General features: G+C 40.3%; 2 protein-coding genes across 4 annotated transcripts in view; both read left to right on the forward strand.

The window, feature by feature from the left end:
- Positions 1-5052: 5052 nt before the first annotated feature.
- The window catches only part of ZSCAN16 (zinc finger and SCAN domain containing 16), a 34229-nt gene continuing 23713 nt past the window's right edge, over positions 5053-15568 (forward strand). For all 3 annotated transcript variants that reach the window (XM_049886316.1, XM_049886323.1, XM_049886338.1), the window contains exon 1: positions 5053-5098. The gene's annotated coding sequence lies outside the window, so the exon portion shown is untranslated. The remainder of the gene's footprint in view (positions 5099-15568) is intronic.
- LOC126077169 (zinc finger protein OZF-like) lies at positions 5064-14107 on the forward strand. The gene is given in 5 exon segments (XM_049886250.1): positions 5064-5146; positions 7443-7903; positions 8034-8178; positions 11658-12149; positions 12152-14107. Coding segments are annotated over 4 exon segments (1482 nt in total). The 5' UTR covers positions 5064-5146; positions 7443-7504; the 3' UTR covers positions 12598-14107.

The following is a 15568-nucleotide window of genomic DNA, read 5'->3' on the forward strand; positions in this document are numbered from 1 at the left end:
CAAAAGGAGACTGTATGCTGCTGGCACAGTGTGAGCAAATAGAAAGGGACTACTTGCAGTGCACTGGATCACTTTTGTGTGGCCTTTCTAGCCATGGCCTTGTAATTTGTGTGGAACTGTGCAAATAGGATAATTGTGGCCCACCAAGGGGATTGGCCAGTTTTGCCTTAAAATAGAACCAATTCCAGAGCACAAAGAAGAACCCACCACCATCAAGGAAGAACAGCCAAGAGCAGAAAGCACATCCTTTGGACCCAGGTTTCCTGTGCTGAGAAGCTCCTGGAACCAGGAGACAGACAGGAGGAGATGTAACACTGAAGCCAGCAAGAAGCAGTGGCAGAGGCCCAACAGCAGAGACCCAGCAACAGGAGATGGCATGATGGGCTTCCCAGCCCACAGAACAAGAAAGCTGAGTGCCTTTGGGCAGAGGCCAAGGGCCAGGGAAGGGCATGCCTGAGTGCATGGCTAGGAAGAGGCTGTCCTGATGGAAGAACTCTATCCTGAGTGTTCCTGAGCTTGGATTATAACTGTTACTTCCCCAGTAAACCCCATAATCATGAGTATGGTCTGTGACTTTTGTGTGGCCATTGCAATGAATTATTAAACTCAGCAGAGAAGTAGAAAATGCCATGGGAAGGATGGTTTGTGTCAGAATTGGTAAAGATTGTGGAGAGAGGAGGCATGTCTGACCTCCGCTTTGTAGGAATCAGCCTTGGGTTGTTGATCTTGACTCTCCTTCCCCCTTGTGAAGTTAGAGGAGGTCAGACACTGCCCCCCATGCCATTTTTACACTACCAAACATAATGAAGAGTGTGGAGAACTTAGGTTTCGTATGAAAGGATGTATGTTAGCAGTAAAGCAGCAGGACAATAAACCCGCGCAGTTTTGTCAGCATTCCACAATCCAAAAGATATCACTAGGGTCAAAAGAAAGAACAAAGACAGTTCCTCCTCAGAAATCCCTTGCCCAAGAGCAGTTGTAGAATATAACACAATTATGGGAGGAGCGAACTGCTTTGACCAGAGGCGTGAAAGGTGCATAATGGGAAGGGGCTCTTTCAAATGGTGACGTTGACTGCTGTATTTTCTTATTAATCTTGGCATTGTAAACAGTTTTACAGTGTGGAACTGTAACCACAGGGACAGACGTGACCAACTATCCTTCAGGCTTGCTCTCATTAGGCCGCTTACTGTGGGCCAGAAAAGGAAGAGAAGAGGAAGACCCTTCTTTCTGCTGAGGAACAAGCCAGGAGTAAGTGGGGTGCCAGATGACATATGGCTCCAATAGGTTGGAAGGCATTTTTCTGTCCAGGTGTCTAGAAGACAGTGCAGAGAATGCAGCACTAAGAAGAAGGAGACCAGAACAATAATTATGTGCAGCCATTGCCAAGTGCCTTTATGCATTACCCCATGTTTTAAAAAGTTTCACCAAATAAACAACCCATGGACAAATCTAACGTTAAATCGAGATAATATATAAAAATAAAAACAACTTGAATGAAAATATAAACTATTTAAACAAACTTTACTTCAACAATAATAAGTTTTGTAGTATATAAGCTTAAATTAATTTTCCAAGATTTTTTAACTAAACTACTGATATTTAATTGAGTCAATAAATATTTATTATAATTAAAGGTTATAGGCTCTTGCTTTTTATGTCATAGAGAAATATGTATGTGTGTATATATATATATACATATAATGAATATGTTCATTTTGGCCACTTAAAGAGTTATACTATAAGAAATATGTACCAAAGATAGAGAATTTTTAAAGTTCATTAAGGAGGAATTTATTTAGTATAGTCAAAGTTCTTATTTGCTGTGGCTAAAAATTTAATGGGTTAACCTATGAGAATTTTAAGACCTTTAATATCAAATCACATATAAAAAATTGGATTTCTTGCTATTAAAATAATTCAAGTATTATTTCTCAGGGACCTATGATAAACTCCTGACAACTTTGAAACTTTATAGAAAGCCTCTAAAGATTTATTTGTTTTATAAAAAGAAAAATGCTTAAAATATTCATCCAGTATAAGTTACTTGAAACATGTCAAATCAAGAGAAATGCCAATTTTTCTTTAAGTTAAAATTTATATGTCAATGATGCTTATAACATTATGTCACAATTTCATTATTTCAATTTTTAACTTAATTGCAACTTTGTTTCCCTTGAGTCTAGCATCGTCAAAAACAATAATTTTAGCTAATAAATTCACATAATTGACCCACAGAAATTTTATTACTGTTTACATGTTTAGAGATTTGATAAGAGTCTTGGTATATCCTGACTATTTAGTATTATGTCTCAAAATTATTATGTGTTATGTCCGAAGCTCTTTGAAAATAAGGTTAATCATTACATTTAGAGATATTTTCATCTAAAATTTTTATTGAATTTATTTGGCTTTACCTTATTTGTAATTGCCATCAGGTCTTTCACTTTTAAAAATTATTGTGAGATAACCATGGCCATCTTTAAGTTTGTCATTTCCAGATAAATTCTATTTTGCTGACTCACTGAAAACACTTGACTAAAATATTTCAACAAAAATGGACTATCAGACTTATGAAAAGGATTATGATGATTCAAACATGGATACCATTGGACTCAATCAAGATTTTTAGAACTCTTGTGGAAAAACTAATGTAGTCTTCGGACTACTGCTGATCCAGAGTTACATGGAACCAAAATTAACTACATTAAAAAAAAAAAACTAGAAGAATTACTATAAGGTTTTTATGAGAATATTGCTAAGGTTCAATATTCTATTTTCTAAATATAGGAAACCATTTTTATTTTCCTTTCACTCTTCTATATAAGAATCAGTTATGTAAACTGATTATTAACACTAAATTTTAGTGATCCTGTTGCTTACTTAACTGATATTATTTTCTATTTTTTAAAATTTTTCTCACTGTTTCTATTATTATAAAATGCTTCATCTGCCATACTTAATTCCACTTTAAAAGAATATTATAGGTTGAAGAAGCCTTTGATGGCCAGAAGTTAAAATCTCAAAATCTCATTAGAAAGGTCTATATTTAGTCCTTCTCACTAACCCATGTGCTGCTAAATTACAAGGAGTTAAAACTTGGATTCACCTGTCTCAACTGAAAAAGATTAAACATCCCTGGACTGCTCGACCTACTGAAAGATTTAAGCTGAAGTTCAAACACAGAACAAGACTTCATGCAACCTGCTGATATTTTTAGACCTAGTTTCTTGACTACTGGTATTGTTATAATAATTGTTTTATTATACACTTGTGGTATTATTTCTTATTTTAATGTTTTTTTCCCATACAAGTAATTGAAATTGTTAGACTCTGCTTAATATTTCTAGCCTTTAAAATAGCTTTACCTACAAGGTTGAACAAAATATTGAAAAAATCCATCAAAAAAGGCTACTTAGTTGCACATCAATCCTGAACCTAACTCCTCATTCTTTCATTTCTTTGACATTTTTAGTCACCTAATGACATAAAATCTTAGTTTCATTCCATATTACAAGCAGGTTTAATTATGCTAATTACCACTGTACTAATTATCCGTATAATCAAATGTTTTATAAAATGTATATCAAACCTCTGTAATCAATGCAATGTGTCATGTTCTTTGAAAGAACATCATGTTCAGAAGAGTTAGACCTCACACTTTAGCTAGAGGCTCTGTTGCCTTGTCAAGATGTTCCTTCAAATTTGGCCTTGCTTTAGTCACTCCCTGTCTCTAAAGATCACACAAGCAGAGGCCCAAGCTATGACATGGCAAAGACAAAGCTGATGGTGCCCAGCTACCTCTTTAGGGATAATGTCTGAGGTTTTAAAACCCTATTCCAAATAGGTAGCCATCTGATGAACCCAAGGAAAGTAAGTCCACGGAGAAGAAGGTACCGTTGTAACAGTGATCAGCGAATTTATCAAAAGGAAGGAATGATAAAGAACATTCTAAAATTCAAGGCATTTAGCTTGGCTGAGGCTTCTGGCTGAGGCTTCTCCCATTTTGGGAGCTTGACTATTTCTCAGAAATTACCTCTGCTTTACAGTTCTCAAAAAGTTTGCTAAGTATGTCAAAGGTTGGTAACTGGGTCAAGGTTGCAATAATGATCATGCACAGGTGTTAAACCTGTGACTTTAATGATTAAGGCAATTCTCAGAAGATACCCCTCAACCTTCCTCAAAAAAATATTTTTCTAACTCCCTTGCAATACCCTGTACTTTTCCACAACCTTGTTCTAACCAACCCTGTAAATGTCATCCAACCGAAAGTTTTAGCTGTACCTCCTGCGATTTTTGCCTTTATAAACCCCTGAAACTCAGTGAGCTCTTTGAAGAGCTAGTTTCATTTTTTAAGGCAGAACATTTCCCACTTAGAACTGTGTTTGAACTTTCAGTAAATCTCTTTGCTTTTAGTTTAACAGAGTCTCTTTTTAATCTAGGACAAGGGTCATATTAAGTTAGAGAGTTGCGTCAAACAGGAGGATATACGCGATAGTGGCATTTGAATATGCAGGCCAAAAATCTGTGTCTAGATGTTTTGCCAGGAAGTAAACACAGTCAGAAGAACATTCAAGGCAAGAGGCCAGAATCCAGAGAATTCAAGTAAAACAGGAGGGGATTAGAAGCAGAATTACGTAGGAGTTGGGTTCAAGCCAAAGTACAGGAAAGCATGGGAAAATGTGTTCAAATTGAACTACAGCTCAGAATTTGGAGGAGAAAGACACAGCGACATAACCAGGATTTCACTGTCAGTTCTCTGCTGTGGTTTTAGGAACCTTCCTGGGGTGGGTGGATAGACACTACAGTTCTGGGGAGCTCTCCTGACAGAGACAGAGTTCTCTGGCTACTGGCAATTGTGAAAAAGGACTAAGAGAGGTAGCCCTCAAAGTCAAGGTCAGGATGACACGCCTATACAGTCCAATTTGCAGACCTAGCGGCATGAGCAGAACTCAGGGACCGCTGAACTGTGCAGGTCTGAAGCCTCCGGAAGCGCGGGCGCCCGTCCGGGCAGAGTTCGCGGACGTACTTCCGCCGGTAGCCTGGACCCGGCAGGAAGGGACCAGTAGGAGCCTTGCGGTCGCTTCCCCTGGCCCGGGTAAGACTGGCGTGAGGAAAGTGGGGCGATGCGGCCCAGGTCACCCAGGTCAGCTGGGCGAGGGTGAGAGGAGCCCCCTACTTGCTCAGTTCCGAGCTGAAAGCGCCGGCGGAGACCCCGCAGGGGTCGGACTAGGGGGCATTTTTGGCCCGGTCTCTGCTGGGTCCACCGAGCCGTCGGAGGCGCAGCTCCCGGTTGGTGCCTCCGGGCATTTCGGAGACAGGGACTCTTGGGTCACACGTGCTGACACGGGTGGGTCTAAGCAAACGACCCATTTCTCCCACGCGGCCGCCCTCTCCCGGAACCCTTTGTGGGGTCTGTCGAGTTCTTAAGGGACACAGACAACTGGACTTTCCTGAGTCTGGGCCTAATTGTGGCTGCTCATCATTGATGGGCCAGTTCGGTTTATGCTAACAGGGTAAATGGGAAAGTTGTTGGTAGTCTGGTCGACGCACTATTTTGTATTATTCTTTCGAAGATGTAAACTCGTGGAAGGCGACCAGTAAAAGAGACCCCATGTCATTTATCTTGAATGACTCCTAAAACACCCTTTCTCCAAGCTCACCCTAGAAGCCCCTAGGTCAGCTTTTAGGGCCTGGGAAGTAAAGGTATTTCTAAAAGATGCCACGTAGGTTAACAGATGCTAGGCACAGAGAAGGCACTAGAGGGCCTCCTTGCGTCGTCCTAGGTTCTGTGCCTGGAAACTGAAGGTCCCTGAGCGCAAGGCATGGCCTCCCCAGGCGGCGACTAGATGACCAGGTCAGAGCCCTTTACTTACTAAGTGTCAGACACTGAGTCTAATGCTCTAGGTAGTCATTCTCAAAGCAACCGTATATAATAAGGCCTGTGATTTAGTTAGGTCCTTGGTTGGCGCAAATGGTTTGCACTGACTACCAACCTAAAGGTTGGCATTCAAACCCACACAGCTGCGCCGGGGAAGAAAGGCCTGGCAATCTGTTTTGGTAAAGATTACAGCCAGGAAAACCGTATGGAGCAGTTCTACTCCAACACATGGTATCGCCGTGAGTCAGAATAGACTCTGCGGCAATGGGTTTGGTTTTTTGTTTGTTTTTAATTGTATTGTAGTAATGTTTGTAATTTTGCTGTGGTTAGATAAGATGTTAACTTTAGGGGAAGCTGGGTGAAGATATAGGACCATTCTGTACTTTTTTGGAAAATTTTCTGTTTTAGGTTATTTCAAAATAAAAAGTTAAAAAAAGTTTTTATAGAGGGGGGAATAGAACGTTAAAAAGGTTAAGCCACCACACATACTTACAAGAGAAGGTGACAGGATTCAAATCCAGGTCCAGAATCCACAGCCCATGCCCTTAAGCATTGCCCACCATACTGGTAGTCTGCATTTACTTACACAGGCACTAACGTCAGCTATTACGTAGAAAACTGAAACCATCTACACTAACACAGCTTCCTACCTACATTAACATGACTATTTAGCTGTCATCACTAATATAACATTACTATCCCACTGTCTTTATCAACATGACTTTACTATTGCAGGAAATTGCAAATAACTGTTTCAAAAATTTCCTCCTCAATTCATTTAAGTGAACATCAAACTGTTCAACTTTTCAATGGTCAGCATTCAGACATTTTGAAACCTTCACCTCAAAACCCTCACCATGTCCATCACTCTTAAACTATTATACCATGATCCTTATGTAATCGTAACCCGGCTTTGAAATGTCCATCTTAAATCCCCAAAACCTCATAAATATCCTACTCCTTCAGAGACGCTACTAAGACTTTGTTGGGTAGTATGGTATCACCTGTAAGAGTAAGCTGCATTTTCCCTTTCTAACAGGCTGCTTTGGTGTTATTTTCAGGAAATAAGCATCCAACAATATTCTCAATATTGTCGAGAGGACTATTTTGACATTCTTGACATTCCTTCTACTTGGCACCAAAACCAAACCCACTGGCGTAGAGTCAATTCCAACTCATAACGACCCTCTAAGACAGAGTGGAACTGCCCCATAGGGTTTCCAAGGCTGTAATCTTTACACAGGGTTGCTATGAGTCAGAATCGACTCAATGGCAGTGGGTAATCTTTATGGGAGCAGATTTCCACATCTTTCTCCCACATAGCCGCTGGTGGATTTGAACCAGCAACCTTTCAGTTAGCAGCCCAGCTCTTAACCACTACACCACCGGGTCTCTATTTGGCACAAAAGGTTTGAATTACTTTAAACTTTATAAGTTTCTTTAACTTCCTGTCGAGCCTCCTTTTCTTCCAAAACAGACATTAGACTCAGTGAGTGACCTCACTGACCTACATCACCTGTATATGTACATTTCTCTTTAATTGTGGTTTTTGTAACCTTAGGAGTGCGCCCTAAAAGATAACACTTGCAGTAGCAGTCCTTCTCTCAACCCACTGGAGGTGGAATGGCCACCATACGCCTTCCACCGGCTCCTGAAGAACTTAAGGGGCTCTTCAAAGTAAACAGCAAAAAAGGGCCTAGGAGGGGCCAGGCATTCAGCCCTCAAGGGAGCAGGCCAAACAACCATGAATTATTCCACCGACGCTTCCGACAGTTCTGCTACAAAGAGACTCCTGGGCCCTGTGAGGCCTTGAGCCAGCTCTGGATACTCTGCTGTGAGTGGCTAAGGCCTGAGATGCATACCAAGGAGCAGATGTTGAACTTGCTAGTGTTGGAACAGTTCCTGACCATCCTACCTGAGGAGCTCCAGGCCTGGGTGCAGGAGCATCATCCAGAGAGTGGGGAGGAGGCAGTAGCTATGCTGGAGGATCTCGAGAGGGAACTGGATGAACCAGGACAGCAGGTAGGAAAGGGTCCTGTGTTCTATGGTGGGAGGGCTGGGAGTGCATGTACAGACTCATCTTTTGTGGGCTCTCTGGGGATCAGGAATGCTATTGGCCGTTCAGGTGGTCAAATGAGCCTGCTTGTCTCAGGTTTCAGCTGATGCCTGTGCACAGGAAGTGCATTCTGAGACATCAGTGCCATCAATGCCAGCTAAGGAAGCAAGATATCTCCTACCTCAACCCCTGGAGACTCAGCCTAAGAATGAATCTCAGGACAAACACCATCAGGATTGTGGTTAGTGTTGACACTTGGGTCTTTGGCTCCCCTGGAGACCTTCAAATCATTCATCGTTCAGCAAATATATATTGAGTACTTACCATGCCAGGCACTGCGCTAGGCACTGGGTATACAGTGAACAAAGCATACATGATTCTTGATTTCATGGTGCTTACAATAGGCTGGTAACAGACAGAGACATTAAACAAACACAAATAAACATACCATGGAAAACCATGGACGGAGAGGTTATTCAGGGAAGGTCTCTCTAATGAAGTAACATGGGAGCTGAATCCTAAAAGTAGGGTGGGAATTAGCCAAGTGAATAGGGAAAAGCATTCCAGGCTGAAAGAGCATGTGCAAAAACACTGGAGTGGGAAACAGGTTGGTGAGTTTGAGGAACTAAAAGGAGGCCAGCATAGCTGGAGCATGGAGAAGGAGAGGCAGAGACACGGTGGTCAGGGGCCAGGGCATGATGGCTTTGTGGGTTCTGTTAAGTCAGTCAGTAAATCTTTAGTTTCTACTGTGTGTTAGGCCTAGCTCTGAGTATGAGGGTTCCTGCCTTAATGGAGTTGAGTAGCCATAAAAAGATAGCTGTGGATTTGAGGCAGTGAATGATTATATGCTACATCAGAGATCACAGTTCTGAGGAATGCGAAATTCATCTCTTCAGGCCTTGGCGGTAGCGGAGTGGCTAGGATTTGAACTGGTCATAAAGAACAGGAAGCATTTCATTGGGCAGAAAACATCTGGAAGGATGTTCCTCACATCCACCTGTCCTTCTACCTCTCTCTGTTCTCTTTAGCCACATTAAGACTTCTAGTCATTCAATCCATTTATTTACTCCCAGTACTTCTTTCCTTTCCAACCCCATCAGGACAGGGATGGTAAATCATCAGATAAATCAGTTTTTTGGTAATACGCTCAGCATCCTCCTAATGCCCCCACCACTACCACGTATACACATCACCACCCCATTGAACTCATCCTATAAAATACCCCTATCCATACCTTCCCCACTCTTCAGCCAAACCAACTCATAGCATTCCTGTAAAACTGAACTCAGCTGCCACCTCCTTCAAGAAACCTTTCTTAATACCCTCTAAGGCCAAATGGGCTATACCCTGAGTTATGTGATGTACTTTGTGCATACCTCTGTCATAGCATTTAACATACTATATTACCACTTCACTTGTCTGAAGCTCCTTCAGGGCAAGGACTTTCATATGTGTATCCCCAGCCACTGATATGTAGGAGATAGATGCTCAGGAAAGGTGGTAATGAAGTCCAAGCATGAGGAATAATGTGGGGAAAATCATGATAGGACATGGGTGGGTCAGTGTGGCTGAGGTTCAGTGTCTGGTGAGGCATAATGCTAACAAAGCAGTCTGGAACAAAATTGTAGAGGGCCTAAGAAGGTTTTATTTTTCTTTTCTCTTTGTTTATTTTTTTGAGCAGGAACTAGTAAGTGCCTTACAAGCTCATTTAGAGAGAGAGGAGAAAAAGAAGGATCACTTTGGAGATTATTACTGTAGCTCCAGCTCAGCATTATGAGGCCAAACGTAGGGCAGTTTCAGATGGGGAAAGAGAGGGAGAGATGCAAGAGTTAGGTTACTTGTCCTAAAGCTCTAGAAGGTACTAGAAAGGGGACAGCGTTGCTCTTTCTGACTCCTCTCATGGCTTGAACACAGATCCAGGGCATCAGGGTTGATACCTTTTTACGTTTGATTTATGGAGTCAATGTCATTGTTAAAAATTGTATCATCTAAAGAATATGAATTACACTTTTCTACATCATGGCCTTATTTATATATGAAAGACTTTTAATGACTGTAGGATACTTCTTATCTGATAAGGGTATGTTGGTAACCCTAATATCATTTGGGAATCCATGCTTTCTAAATTATCTAGTAACAGCATTGTCAGGAAATAAGGTATTTCACATGCTAGAGTTTCTTTAAAATAATTGAAGCTTGCTGTTTGTCTAAACTTTGTCATAGCGAATTAATGGGCATCTTACTAAGATTTATAACATACTCTTGGAATAAACAACATAAACTACCCTTTTCTTAAAAAGGCATAAGTGTATCATTATGAACATTCATGCTTCCTCTGGCCTGCAGATCACTGCTGCCCTTGGAGACTTTTAGGTAGGTAAGACTATTGACTTGTATCCTAAAATGGCATCTGACTACCCTAGTAGTAAATGGCAGATGTGGGATTTAAACGGTCTATCTGCAAAGTCTGTTCTTAAATCCTTAGTATCAATGGAGTATAAAATGTGAGGAGGGTGAAGAGTTATGGGAAATGAAACCGGAAAGGTAGGCAGGGACATTCTTGCAGCAGGGTTTTTAACGTTTATTGTACATCTGGATGACTATAAAAATATACCATGCCTGGGTCCCACCCTCAGAAATTTGGTTTCATTTGGACTGGGGTAGGGCCCAGGCATGGCTTTTGTTTTTAACCTCTCCAAGTGATTGACCATGTGTAGCCAGGGTCAAGAATCCCAGTGGATCATAAAGGGCCTTGTATGCTCAACGAACGAGTTTATGTAGATTTTATTCTGTCGTAATGAAAGATAGAGCTAGATATTCAGAGTTCTAAATCCTTAGACAATTTTAAAATTTGGTAACTTAAGTTTTAAGCATGGCAAGTATAATCTATAAATGGCATATGAAGTCAGAATAGTTATTTTTAGGACAAAAAGAGTACATAATTGTATACTTCAGCACAATCCCTGTAGATACAGTGTTGGGTGTAGTGTGGCTATCTGATCATCTGGATTCTCAGAAAATAAATGGTAGCAATGGTCTCAGTGGTATAAGTTCCACTAAGGAACATGGCTTCTTAAATGAGCTACCTTGTTAAATCCCATGAAGAGGTCCAGTAGCAGCAAGGTCAAATATTGGTCTATATCTCTTGCATCACTTAGGAAAACCTCCATTCAGATTAGCTACACATTGAGATCACAGTGACAAAACTTTATTTTGCTAGAAAGCATCACTATCCCAGGAATTTAATTCCATTATTTTCATGGACTTTTTGAAGCTTATTCCCTAGTTCTTTCTTATACTACCTATCCTTGTTTCATTTCCACTTATTTTGTTTCATAATTCCATGTTTATTTGGCATGGATGGTATGTCATTGTGTATCTCTTTTAGGTATCCTCAATCTACTAAGTCTTTCTTCCTTTGCCATCTCTTGCCCCCCCCCCAAAAAAACCAAACCCATTGCCATCAAGTCAATTCTGACTCATAGTGACCCTATAGGAGAGAGTAGAACTGCCCCATAGAATTTCCAAGGAGCGCCTGGTGGATTTGAACTGTTGACCTTTTGGTTAGCAGCCGTAGTACTTAGCCACTATGCCCCCATCTCCCAGTGTCCTCAAATGTTTCAAAACTATTTTGTTGGTTTTTAAGCTGCATACTTCTGGTGTATGTATTTAATTTTATTTCCTCTGTATCCCAGTAACATACTATGCTTTTTGTTTCAGATGGTGTGATCAGAATTGATAAAGAGGAGTTGACTCAAAAGCAGGAACTTACTGTAGATGTGGAATCCCAAGAAAAGTTACCTGGCCAAATCAATGGAGAGAGTGTTCAATGTGGAGAGACCCAGGAACATGAAATACGGTTGGAAAGATATCTGAGAAACACTTGAACTGAGAGACAATATAAGTGTGATGAATGTGGGAGAAGGTTCACTCAAAAGTCAAGCCTCATTAGACATAAGAGAATCCATAATAGAAAGAGACCCTTTTCCTGTAATAAATGTGGCAAAGCTTTCATACAGAGCTCACAACTTACTAATCATCAGAGAATGCACAGCCAATTAAAACCGTATCAGTGTGATGAGTGTGGCAAAGCCTTTTGTTACAGTTCACGCCTTGTTCAGCATCAAAGGACCCACACTGGTGAGAAACCCTTCCAATGCGATGAGTGTGAGAAAGCTTTTCATTACAGCTCAGGCCTTATTCGACATCACAGGACCATACTGGAGAGAAACCATACCAGTGTAATGACTGTGGGAAAGCCTTCTGCGTGAGCTCACATCTGATACAACATCAGAGAGTTCATACTGGAGAGAAGCCATACCACTGTAGTCAGTGTGGGAAAAGCTTCAGCCAGCAGTCGAGCCTTTTCCATCACCAGAGGCTTCATAGTGGGGAAAAACCCTATGAATGTGATGAATGTGGAAAGGCCTTCGGCCATAGTTCAGCTCTTGTCGGACACCAGCGAATCCATAGTGAAAAGAGGCCCTATGAGTGTGATATGTGTGGGAAAGCTTTCAGTTATAGCTCACATCTTCTGGGACACCGAAGAATCCACACTGGAGAGAAGCCCTACGAATGCAGTGTGTGTGGAAAAGCATTCCAAAAGAACTCAAACCTCATTGTACATCAGCAAATCCACACTCGAAAAAAGTCTAAGTGATGTCAAGAGTGGTGCAGAATTTTTCATCTGTGCCCATTCTTGTGGAACAACAGAAAAGCACAACTAGAAAAGAATCCTACCAGTACAGTAATACAGGGAAATCTGCAATTACTGTTGCAATTTTAGCAGCCCTTTCAAAATACATATGTAGGCTGAGATAGGCAAGCAAGCACCTGAAAGCTTGCCAAACAAAACTTTCTGATTCTGTGCCACTAGGCATACCATTTGCTGAACTGGAGCTTTGGAGGGGCTCATTTCATGCTCTCAAACTTACCTTCTCTGAAGCAAGTGCTCAGGAATCTAAGTTATTAGGTATACAACAAGGTGTTGTAGAGATTATTACTGTTCCTCCTTAACCTTTTTCTCCTCTGTATTTTCTTTGGAGTTGGGGTAATAATATTGACCAACATGGGGGGAAAAATGTGAATTTTGTGTTAAGTTGATAAAATACACTAAAAATGCTGTGAAATACAAAGCCATTTTGTAATATTGGAATGAATTGTGATTTGTGATTTATGGGGGTAGGATGGTTCATTGGGGGTGGAACAGGATGATTTATCATGCAAAATTTCCAGCAACCTTTAACATAAACCAGAAATGGTAAGCAGGCCAAATGGGCTATATTTGACCCACAGAAGCTTATTTTTTTTTGATCACACAGTATTTTTTATAGTTATTGTAGCTATTTAAGAATCAGATTGCACATAAATTTGAGATTCTCTTACAAACTGAGCACCACATTCTCACATGGCAACAGTTGACTGGAGCTATTACTACTCTCCAGTTTCACAGGGTCCCCACTGCCATACAGCTTCCTGTGGTTTTATACTGTCCCTTTATTCATTCACAGTGTGAATCCTGCCCTAGCACTAAGTGTTTTTTAGAGGGACTTTAGGGCCTCAAGGTGGCGTAGTGGTTAAGTGCTATGGCTGCTAACCAAAAGATCAGCAGTTCAAATCCGCCAGGTACTCCCTGGAAACTATGGGGCAGTTCTACTCTGTCCTGTAGGGTCACTATGAGTCGGAATCGACACAACGGCACTGGGTTTTTTTGTTTTTTGTTTTTGTTTAGGGCTTCAAGGCCCTCAGCACCAAAGCAGCTTCACATTAGTTTTATATATTGGCCTTCCAATTAAGATTTTTGAAGCAAGGGTTTTGCTGCTGACAACAGATTTTAATATTGAGATACATTTGTATTCTTTGATCACCTGAAGGTAGAGGAAAGCCACTTAAACATTTTCCTTGGATAGAATTTGTAGGTAATCTACTGAAAGTCAACTGTAATACTTACAGAATCGTTAGAGACTAGTCCTCTGAGTGAGAGGAAAAACATAAAAACACATGAAGGAAGTCAACATTAAGTGTAAAAGTGAAAAAATCTGATACCAAAAAGCAGGGACTCCATTAGGGAAAAGAATGAGATTTGAAGCATTTAGTAGTGAGACCAATTTTGGGAAAACAGTAGAATGAGGGAGAATGGGAGAGGTAAAAGGTGGAAAAAGCAAGGAAAAAGGGACGGGTGGGGATAAACTATGAGGGAAGGAAAGCAAAGAGAAGTTAGGGGGAAATGATGGTAAGAAGGGGCAAGGGGAATGGTTGCAAGAGCCAGAGAAAATGAACTGGGAAGGGGAAATGGAAGCAAAGTTACATAGTAGGTAAAAAGAAGCAATCTTTTAGAAACTTGAGAAGGTTAGGGGAGGGGTTCTAGAGCACCTGAAATTCTTTTTATCATTGACCTATTGGTGCCCTGAGAGTAATACAAGATATAACCAAACCCTTTATGTCCGTGTCATGTAGCCTAAATACCTAATATGAAAGATCCTGACCCAAACTGAATTCACTGTTCCTTGGGTACCACTCAGGATCTATCTTCTCAGGAAAACCAATCAAGCAGATACATTCTCCCAAGGAGCAAAAATATATCCTTGGATTTTCTCAGGGAGGCACCTGGGGATGCTCCTGTGTGGGAAGAAACTTGACTATGCCCTAAAGAGGGAATATTAAGTTGCAAGATTATAATGTCCGCTATAGATTAAATAATATATATGCAAAAGGCAAAGCCCATTGCAAACTATAACAATTGTAGCTACCATTTGTTGAGTACCTACTGTGTCCTAGACACGTACTAAGCACCTTATATATATTGCATGAAAATTTCCCAACCTTTCTGTAAGTACTACTATCAAAAAATATGTAGATATAAATTATATTTATGAAAAATTTATAATAAAGTTTATTACATTAAAATTTTAAGCAGCCTATTAAAGTGTTTTAGAATATAATCACAACCACAACTATGTAAAACAAATTGAAAATATTAAAAATTGGAAGGAAATGACAAATGTCAATAATGAGTATATTTAGGTGAGGAAATGAGTGATTCTCCCCTTTTTCTGTTTGGTATATTTGAAATGAACAACTTTGAAAGAATTCATCATATACATGTAGTAAATACTTTAACAAAAATTGAAATGCTACAGAATTTTCTGAGCCTTTCTGGAGATGATTCTTTGATAACTTTTTCAATTATTTCCTTTAGGATTAGTTTATTTAGATTTTTCTACTTGACTGGATCTTGGAGCCCTGGTGGCACAGTGGTAAAGAGCTTCGCTGCTAACCAAAAGGTCAGCAGTTCAAATCTACCAGGCACTTCTTGGAAACCCTTTGGGGCAGTTCTACTCTGATCTATAGGGTTGCTTTGAGTCGGAATTGACTCAACAGCAATGAGTCTGGTTTTTGGAATAGATTTTAGAACTAATTTTTTTTTTTTCCAAAAAGCACCAATGTAATTGAGATTTAAAAAATTTAGTAGCATACTTTCCTCCTCATCTGCTTATTTGGCACATAATTTTTCATTGTTTTTCTCTCTGATTTATAAGTTTGTAATTTTCATGGGTTTACAAAGATTCCATTTTTAGCTGTTTTTTTTCTATTTTTTAATTGATTTACTTATGCTTTTTTCTTTCCTCTCT

This window comes from Elephas maximus, chromosome 1 (assembly GCF_024166365.1).
Source record: "Elephas maximus indicus isolate mEleMax1 chromosome 1, mEleMax1 primary haplotype, whole genome shotgun sequence".
Classification (NCBI taxonomy): Eukaryota; Metazoa; Chordata; class Mammalia; order Proboscidea; family Elephantidae; genus Elephas; species Elephas maximus.